We start from the raw sequence: 10564 nt of genomic DNA, 5'->3' as shown, positions 1-10564 counted from the left end.
TTATCCAATGTGAGTGTTTCTTTTTTGTGTCTCTGTGTGTATTGACATTAGAATGACTCCATTGACTGAATTGATTTCAAATGCGCAGGAAGTTTATTATAAATTCTGAGGCCCAGCTCGCGTGGGCCCAGCTTTGATCTGTTAGTCCAAATGGAATGATAATGAAGGTTATTACAATTCCTAGTTTCATATTTGTGAACATCACAATTGAGCATAAACAAATCAAGATTATAACGTACAAAAATTAAAATTGATAATAAATATACACACGGGAGTGGAAGAATGTTAAGTGCTTTAAAAATAGGCTTGGAGGGAGCATCAAAAGGTTTTTTGGAATGATTCTAATTGCACGTTTTTGTAATGTGAACACCTTGGAGGCATGAGGGGATGAGCCCCAAAAAATTATATTGTATGACATTCGAGAATAAAAGATACCATAATACAATGTAAGAAGAATATTTAAATCAACAGAGTTCCTAAGGTGTCTTAATAGATAGCAGATTGAACTTAGTTTGTTGGCTAAGAAGTCAATATTCATCTCATAGGACATATTACTACATAAGTATGCACCAAGGAATTTTGTGTGGGACACATTCTCAATAGACTTTTTATCCAATCTAATTAGGATGCTCTCGAGAACATTGCTATTACCACAAAATTGAACAGTGTGTGTCTTTTGTGTGTTTAAAATCAATTTGTTAGCTGTACACCAGCTTAAAATACTATCATTTGCATTTTTAGAGCTCATAATAATGTCATTTTGAGTTGGAGAAGAAAGTAAAATATTCGTATCATCAGCATATAATATGACTTTAGAACCTGGAATATTACTGAGGGAATGAGCTAAATCATTTATGTAGATTAAAAATAAGATTGGGCCTAAGATTGAACCCTGAGGAACTCCTACGGTGGTAGAAGTACTTTTGGAAGAGTATATACTGCCATTTACAGACAGTGAGACAGCCTGTGTCCGATTGCTGAGGTATGACTGAAGCCATTTATTGGCAATGCCTCTCACTCCAAAATAATTACCTAAGTTTACGAAGTAGGCGAGAGTGATCCACAAAATCGAATTCCTTGGAGAAGTCATAAAAGATTCCTACAGTTTTTTGCTTGTTGTCCAATGAGGACAAAATAAAGTCAGTGGCATGGAATAGAGCAGATGTAGTAGAGCGATTTTTACGGAAGCCGTGTTGATTTGAGGAGATTAAGGCATATTTATCCAGGAAAGACATTAATTGGTTGTAGAATACTTTTTCAAATACTTTAGATAAGACATTTTGTTTAGCAATTGGCCTATAGTTATCCAAATTATTGGGGCAGCCTTTATTTTTATATAAAGGGTTGATAATGGAATGCTTGAGAGAAGATGGGAAAATCCCTTGAGTAAGGGATTCATTAATCAGAAATAGAAGAGGTTCCTTTATGCATCTATAAGAGAGATATAATATTCTCCCTGGGATGTGATCAGGGCCCGAAAAGTTTTTGTTAGCTAGGGTTGAAATTATAGCTTGTAAATCCGATTCCGTACAAGGATGAATAAAAATTGAAAAAGCACTAGACTCTGGACTATGGAGCAAGTTTGCAGAAGAGGTAAGAGAGGCAATCAATGCATTTCGTTTTCTTTGATGAAGGAAACTACCCTATTGGTAGTTCTCAGACTTCAGTGCATTTGGCTCCCATGTGCATTAAGCTAATGCCATGAATGAAGCAAAACGAAACAGCAGTAGCATCCTATCTGGAACACTAAGTCTGTGGACCTGTACACCAACAGTAAGACACTGGTGTGAAATGAAGTCAATTGAAATTGGTGAATCAACTAGGTGTAAGTTATGCATGATAAAATAAAATAAAATCACATTGTACTTTCCACAAAATTTTCTGATCAACAGACTTACCTCCATCCCCTTGAAAGAAACGGACTTTCAAAAGGAAGTGACCTTTATTGAACAGATTGCCACAAACAATGGGTGCAATGCTTCCCTTATAGACAAACTAATTGACCAGAAAAAGAAAAACGTTTATCGCATAAACTAGCCTCTACCTTAACCAGGAACAATTTAAAGTGTGTTTTTATTCAAATATGACACTCAGTAGAGCAATTTTTAATTCCAAAGAGCAAGTGAAGAACATACAGAAAAGTGTAGTCTACCTTCTTCGATGCAACACTTCTGGATGTGACTGTTTGTATGTTGGCCAGACTGGCAGCAAAATAAAGACAAGGGCACGTGAACATTTTAATTTGTTTTTTAAACTGTGACTACAAATCTGTTTTTGCTAAACATCTATGTGACTTGTTACATGAGGCTAATTTTGATCCATGTACCTTACATACTTGTGACAAAGGAAAAAAAACTGGACCTCCTACGAAACTTTGAAACTGTATCATATTCAAAACTATGAGGTAATAAATTGCTCAATGACATTGTGCCCTCCCAATTGTCACCCTTCCTAAGTATTAACCTCCCCCCCCTCCCCATCAACCCCTCCCAATAGGGTGGTTTTCTATTATTTTTTTATTGCCCAAATCAAAAGATCATTACCCCTGGAGTGCACATTTCACGCTATTAGATTTTTAAAGGACGATATCTATTTTTCGCCATTAAAATGAAAAGTGAAAATTTTCAAGCGTGCGAAAACGCGACGGCTGTGTATGAATGCTGGGAAAACCTCGTGTGACGTCCTTCTGGTTCCCGCTGCCGCAAGTGAGGTGACCTTGGGGCGAGGCTTTGAGCACTGATACGACGCAGGATGCTAGCAGGTAGCAGAGTACCCAGCTAGCTGGTAGCGCTTGGCTTAAATAAGGATTATTATTACCCTATGAAACAAAGAAAACGTTTCGACCATAGGCAGCTTTAATAGGTGATTATTAAGACATTTTTCCCTGAGCTCTGTGCCTCATGCATGCATTGGTAATCTCAGACAATGTAAAACTCTTATCTACTCGTATAGAAACTAGGTCCCTGTGACGTCACGTGGAGTGGCATCGCATGGGTGCCAATCTGGCCTTTTTCAAATGCGATTAAAATTGACCATTGCCATTCGTCTAAACCGGTATTTCAAAAACCAAATAATTTGTATATTATAAATACATACACTAATGGTGGGTAATGAATCGCATACTTTCTTTGATGAAGGAATCTACCCTATTATGAGTGATCCATTTGTTTTAGTTTTAAACACCACGAGATTTTTCTCCCCCCCCCCCCCCCTCCCAATTCCCAGATGAATTCCAAGACGATCGTGACCTTCACCACTCAAACCACCAACCTTCACCCAAACTCCTCATTCACATTACTTACTTCCCCTCCCCCTTCTGCAGTAAAAAAGAACTCTGGCTTGTTTGGAGATGGCAATCTAGCTTGAAAATTACGTAGAACACGTCAAAACCAGTCGCAAGAAATTAAAAAAATTGTTCGGAAAGTACAATGTGATTTTATTTTATTTTATCACTGGTGTAAAAAATGTCCGTCTTCTTACACCGATGATAGAAGGTGATTCTCCACCAGATAGTCTAAATCACTCTCAATTTTGAAGGGTCAAAGGAGAAGCTGAATAACACTGACTGATACAATGAGCAAGGGCAACCTATGAAAATATGTACTGGCATCTTTAGTCCTTCGTATCTAAGAGCAGTGCATCTGCGACTGCATCCCACACATTAGTTGCCTCCAAAAGAGATCTATGTCAATTGTTCCTGTGCGTTGTGGATGACATGATTGCTCTGCATGCTCACAGATGCGCATCCCACTGCAACTGCCTCCTGTGCCACTTTGCAATGTGAACTCGGTGTCTGGAATATTGTTCCTGCCATCGCGCAGCAAATTGATTCAACTTACCAATCCTGAACAATCCCACATCTGTGATACGATGGTACACTTAGTGCAACACATAGCCATGGATATATGATTTTTGGAAATGAGTGCCAATAATTGCTTTACAATATTTCATTCACAAAATTATACAACAATTTGCAAGGCCAACTTTGATCTTATTCCTCTGTAAATAGCAACGATACGAAAGAAAAGGGGAAAGTAACCACGAATTTGGTTAATGAGGGGCTTCAACCTTCACCTTTGGATATACCGTATAAGCGCGTGTAAGAGGCGCACCTTTTTTCCCAAACATTGCAGCCGAAAATGGGGGTGCGCCTCTTACACAAACTTCTTATCTTCCCCCCCTCCCCTACCCGGTCGCAAGTCCAAGGGGAACTGAGGGGCCTTGGTTTACAGCGTGAGCCAGTCATATGAAACCCTGGATCAAAATCAAGCGGCAGGTAGGGGAGTTTCTCCCTAAGTGACGTATTTTTAAAATGCTCCTGTTTGAATTTCTTGTAAGCATCGCGCCGTCATGTCGGTACCCCAGAGGTGAACATTGAAAAGATCGCGCGGGGTGATTCGCTCCGGAGCGCGCGCTAAATTTACTGCCACGAGTCATTTATATCCCGCGGCATTTATACTGCATATAGTAATCGCTTATCAAACGTATAGAAACGCGTAGTTTTGAAGGACATACCTGATTCGTCAACATCTGTCTTGCCGAGCAATTTCCATTACGCTGAGCACCTGATTTTTCAAAAATTATCTTCAGACGCTAATATGAGGATTTTTGCAACTGAAAATTATATTGGTGTCAAAACCTGCGGTTTAAAAAATTCGAACGAGTGTGTTCATTGTTGGACTAGCGCTGAAGGAGAGGTCGAGGGGAAGGAGCGCGCTCCATATTTCAAGCTACGAAGCTATGAGCGACGGAGCAAGGGAAGAACACGTCCGATCTTGCGTGTGGCATCGTTGCCTTTAAAGTGAAGAGGCGAAGGCACAGCAATGTGATATACGCAGTTTGCGTTGCCTGAAGTTTCCAGTCCGTCTCGTCTTGTTTGAATGCGCTTATGCTACGCTTGTTTCTTCCGAAATTGTGCTGTTAGGACTAAGTTGAATATTAGTAGTCTTGTTTTAGCTATAAATATTTGTGTCAATCAATTAGAGCTCAAAAAACTTAAATGCTGTCAGATATACGTCGCGTTAGGTCCAATTCTTTTTATAACCTCGTGCGTGTCATAAAATTGCTGAAAGATATCGAGATATATTTTCGAGCTCAGAAGGTGACTCACCTAGCTTTTGACCTCCAGAAACTCGGAGAATTGAACCTGGTAGACCGAAAAAGGTCAGTTGGTGAGATGGGGTAGGGATGAAACGCGTTTCCATTGATCCCCTGTAACTTGATAATTTCCTATTTTCCTATGGAGTCCCGGAAAGGAAAAAAACGGCCCTATGCACACACACCGAATTTGGACGGCCGGTAAAATATCGGCGAAGCGATGCTTGCACACACGCCGGATTTTTACCGGTCAAACGATAAGTTGCTATGTTTTTGAGCCGGCGACGGCGATCCACAGTGACAATGGCCGGCAGCTAACCGACATTTAGCCGGTGCCGGCGCGTGTTCGGTACGTGTGCAAGCTCCAATGCTCTCCCATTGTTCACTATTGGAATGTGGACGGCCGATATTTTACCGGCCGTCCAAAATCGGTGTGTGTGCAAGGGGCCTTAAATCTACGACGTGGTTATTTTCCTAAGGCGCTGAGATTGCCCCGATTGTTGTCCTATCTCTTGGGAGGGTTCATGCTATGTGCCTGTCGTGTTTTGCCTTAAAATTTTCCACGGCTGCAATTCTATTGCAATACTCCTGCGAGAGCTTTTAAACAAAATTGTTCGTGAGTAGGACAAGCAACGTAGGGCGATGGCGTATGCAAAGAGAGGATCGGAACTCTTTCTACTCCCTCTTATGCCGCCGCAGTTATCAAACTTTTCCTCTTTCAAATAGTACTGAAAGAGGAAATTTCGATAACTGTCGAAATTCCAGGCATACGTCTGCAACACCGCACGATAGGATAAAAAAAATACCGTAAACTTTTTTCTTTATAGCTTCCTTCCTCAAAATAGGGGTGCGCCTCTTACACGTGTGCACCTCTTACACAAGCTTATACGGTAATAAGTGCCAGCAACACAATGTACGAAACTGAGGACTACCAACTGCTTCGATTATAATGGTCAATATGCGTTTTCAAGCAGTAAACTCGAGGCAAAAATTAAAAACAATGCAAGGCAATTAAAATACCAAACTTTGCAGGCACAAAACTAAAGTTTTCTCCTCTACATGCTTTCAATTTGCGGCAAAAATCAGTGATCGATCGCATCGCAGCTGAGTCTTCGATGTAGAATAGTCGTCTATCTGTAGGTCTCTACTCTAAGAAGAGTAAAAAAGAAAGAGCAGCAAGTGCTATCACTGATTTTATGGACCTTCCGTGATTACGTTCATATCTCCGGCGATCGTCTTTCTTTATCAAAAGTAGCTACACATAGACGTTGCCGTATCTTTGTGCTATTGGTATCCTTCTGAGACAAATTTCAACCGAAAGCGATATATAAGTACTGAAAGGAGGCTGAAAATTACTGAGAAGCCAAAGAGGGGAAGCAATAATTAGATTTGCGATGTTTTCAGTTTCATGCTCAACAGCGCGACCTCATGTCAACCGTTCCTGTATTCATTTTTGCAACTCATTGAGATGAATGAAGAATATAACTTTGCATTACTCCAGTCAGGAATTTCCAACAGTGAAAATGAGCACCATATGTAGCGGCATCATTTCTTAGGCGCTCCCGGCAAAGGATGAAAGTCGACCTTGGATTGCCTTGAAAGCTTCTTACGTCATTACCATCTAACGTACGGCGATATGAACTGTTGCGGGGCTCAGACGACCTTGGGACTCCGACTACGCAATCATACACGATTTTCATACAGAACATATGAAGTAGACACGTGGGAACGTGATTTGGAGCAACATGGTTGGAAATGGCAAGCTCCATCGCTGCGATCAGTCTAGCTTTGTTCGACTTTTATTGTCACGTGATACCTATGTTTTGATTCAGCCTATTGAACCCTTCTGTAGGCATGCGTAATTCTTTGAGAAACTAGATAATAAGTAGATAAATTTGAGGTCAGAATTATCTCCAATACTGAGTTTGTTCTGCGCAAAGTCAAAAGACGACAGCGTAAAATCAAAATTAGCAACGTCCTTGGGGCTGGGGTTATGCTGCACAAAATCAAAAAACTGCATAAAACCAAGAAAAGATGTAAAATCGAAGTTTCGCCATTGCAATTCCCCATGCTTTCCGGCTGGATGTGAGTGTTGCTGCGTAAAAAGGAGACTTGATGTACAATCAAAGTGCATAAAATCGATGTTTTACTGTATATGAATATGCGAAGAATAATATATATAAAAAAGGTGAATTAAGTCAATACTCCATGTAAATTATTGATTAAATTATCCCCAGCCAATAGCATCCAAAATTTAGGGAAAGGTGGTCCACTGACAGCATGGCACTCAATCAACATCAATTATTTTAACATTTAAATAACACCGATTTCAGGGCGAAATAACACCACTTTTGTAAAAAAAATATCACCACTTTTAGCTGTAAAATAATGCGACCTTTTGCAAGTCCCTAGTCATTACAGCCTTCTTTAAAGTTGGTACTGCACAAGAGACCACAGCACTTTGAGATTTGAAGATTTTGGCTCAAAGATATGGCATCAATACAAGGTTTAAATTATATTTTTTCTTATTAAATGCCTCAGATCAGCCTCCTTTGTCTTTTTATTGATCAGGTATTTTTAGTTTAAACATGAAGGAAAATTGTTGTCATGGAAGATTTGAGAGAGCAATTTCTCATATGAATACTGTGATAATATGCTTTTGTTTAGTGGTGTCCACTATGGGTAGCCAATGTGTGGTTATTGGACTATGGTAGGGGATTGTTGCTTCCTACCTATGTAGTGTGTACACATGTGACTCTCTGGTGGCTCCCAATATTTGATATAGAGTGAGTGGAATGTAAAAGATAGGCATAGGAATAGCGTTGTCACTTTCATATCTCCAACTGACTCTTAGCGAGAAAAACGTTTGTGGCCTGACAAAATTTGCAATCTCACAACTGCTTCCTAATCTGAGAACTGTAGTGAGTGCCCTTAAACACACAAATAATCCTTCAGAGACTCCAAAACAAACAGCCCCTCTGCGGTCCCACGTTTTCTAGACCTCACTTTGACCTGGAGTGCACGTGCAAGTGTTCATGGCCCTGGGCGGTGGAGGGGTGTCCTTATATCAATCTCAATTCTGGACTCTTGTGTGTCTGGGGTATCTTTTTGAATGGGAGTATACATACTGATGCAAAAAAACAGCAAAATCTCTACATCGCATGATACTAGAATAATAGTTCAAATAACGATAGTTTAAATAAATAATGTGATTTCTTGAGTAAAATGCCATATTGACCTCGTGCATTGCCTCTGCTTCAGTTTCAACAGCCAAGTCAATTTGAAATATAAAACAACAGTCGTAAAACATGGATATCTTTAATGACTGTACAAGCTCGTTAGCATAGCAGGTTTTGCAAAAAGAAGTTTCCTTTAGACAAAATGCCAAGAATAGAGGATATTTTAGACAATTAAAATTTCAATTATTTCAATGATAAGTAAGAAAGATAAAATCATGCATAAGCGCAATAATACACACATGCGCATATACAAATATATTGTGTATATATACATTACGGAACATATTTTTATTAAATTGACTCTGCACATTCCAAATAAAATGCATCCAAATTATGTGATCACACTTGGGAGTTTTTAGCCGTGACTTTCACATAATTTTGCCATTTCTTTCAGCACATTTACCTCTTCACCAGTTAACTTTGGTCCTCTTAGAGCATTCCTAATTTCATACCTCAGCAACTCATAAACATTGAACACATATCTTCCAGGAATACTCTTCAGGTACGGCTTATTTATACGTCTTCCAGTAATAAATCTAGTCATGTGTTTCTGAAATGGTTAGAACAAAGAAATAATTACAAAAAATAAGTGATGCCACAGTTTTTCACGAGCAGACATGTACAAATAATATGGATCCTTTTAACAATATGAGTTTCTACCATTGAAAGGCTACATGCTACAACATGTTATGCTAATGTTGTAGCATGAGATTATTTTAAACCTCTCTCCAATGAGCTCCTTTTATGGAAGTGTTTTTTGCACACATCATTTTGTTATTTGTTTCTTCTTCATGTCTAATAAAATTACATGCATCATTTTCACGTGCCCTATGTTTGCTTTTTGCAAATCGTTGGACAAATAATGATATTATTATTATTATCATTTGCTGCATTGTATGCATACTACTGGGACCCTCAGACAAGCCATGTGGCTTACTATGACTAACATTGCCTACATGTAATAAATAGATGTAAATAGGTCAAGTTTTTACAGCTATACCTATTGCATAAGGATAAAAGTGGAGTGTGAATTACCATAACAATTTCCGAATTAGGTTTCAGTAAGATCGCTTCCTTCCAAAATTTGATGGCTGCCAGAAGATCATTCCTCTGAAAGAACAAATACTCCCCTTTGAGGACTGCAAACTCAGCAGCCATATCCTCCACTTCAGCCAGAGTTTCCAAATACTCGTCAATGTCAGGCAAAGGGTTGTAGTTCCTGTTCACCTTCATGCGAGCCTGAGGAACAAAATAAGCATCTTTCAGAAGCAAAATCAAGAATACTCACACCTGGGAAACAATAGAAGAACATATTTTGACTGAGATATTTTTGGTTCCACACCAAGAGAGGACTTCTATCCCTTTTTCCAACATTTTGACAAGCGATACACTCATTGCATACAAGCAATCCAAGATGAAAAACCTTACCCACTCTGAGCCCATCAGATGTTCATCAATATTGTTAGCCGGAAAAGCGTCAGACATTACTTCAAGTATTTGCAAAACTAAACTTTTATCCTGGCGAATTGTAATGCAGCAGAATTCTAGGACTCGCCTGGCGGTGACGAGGTCCACGGCTGCCGTCATTTTGATGGATAACGTCAACAGATATCGGAGAGACGAGTGAGACAGTGGAGGCAAGGTTGAAAGAGCACAAACGGCATCTATGATTGAACCAGTCTGAGACTTTGGCATTTGCACAGCACACCCTCTGCCAAGATGACGCTATCAAGAGGCAGAACTCCATCCGTATCTCTTGGTCTGGGATTGGGAGGTGACAGAGGCCATTAGAAGCCTGGCTAACGACTCCAATAGGGTGGTTTCCTGTTATTTTTTTATTGCCTATATCAAAAGATTATTACTCCTGGAGTACGTATTTCATGCTTTTAGATTTTTAAATGATGATATCTATTTTTTGCGATGAAATGAAAAGTGAAAATTTTCAAGCACGGGAAAATGCGACGGGTAAGTATGAATGCCAGGAGAACTCTGTGTGACGTCGTTCTGGTTCCCACTGCCGCAAGTGAGGTGACCTTGGGGCGAGGCTCTGAGCGCTGATACGACACAGGATGCTAGCAGGTAGCAGAGTACCATGCTAGCTGGTAGCGCTTGGCTTAAATAAGGATTATTAATACCTTATCAAACGAAGATGACTTTCCGACCTAGGGCAGTTTTAATAGGTGATTATTAAGACATTTTTCCCTGAGCTCTGTGCCTCATGCATGCAT

General features: G+C 39.7%; 1 protein-coding gene across 2 annotated transcripts in view; it reads right to left on the bottom strand.

Annotated features, from left to right (window-relative positions):
• Window positions 1–8399: 8399 nt before the first annotated feature.
• The window catches only part of LOC124161591, a 68994-nt gene continuing 66829 nt past the window's right edge, over window positions 8400–10564 (bottom strand). For both annotated transcript variants that reach the window (XM_046537973.1, XM_046537972.1), the window contains exons 6-7: window positions 9372–9575; window positions 8400–8886 (exon numbers count right to left, since the gene is read on the bottom strand). In XM_046537973.1, coding sequence (XP_046393929.1) covers window positions 8692–8886; window positions 9372–9575 — 399 coding nt within the window. In that variant the 3' untranslated portion in view covers window positions 8400–8691. The remainder of the gene's footprint in view (window positions 8887–9371; window positions 9576–10564) is intronic.

The sequence above is a fragment of the Ischnura elegans genome, chromosome 6, assembly GCF_921293095.1.
Source record: "Ischnura elegans chromosome 6, ioIscEleg1.1, whole genome shotgun sequence".
In the NCBI taxonomy this organism is placed as follows: domain Eukaryota; kingdom Metazoa; phylum Arthropoda; class Insecta; order Odonata; family Coenagrionidae; genus Ischnura; species Ischnura elegans.
This window is presented reverse-complemented; position numbering and strand designations above follow the sequence as displayed.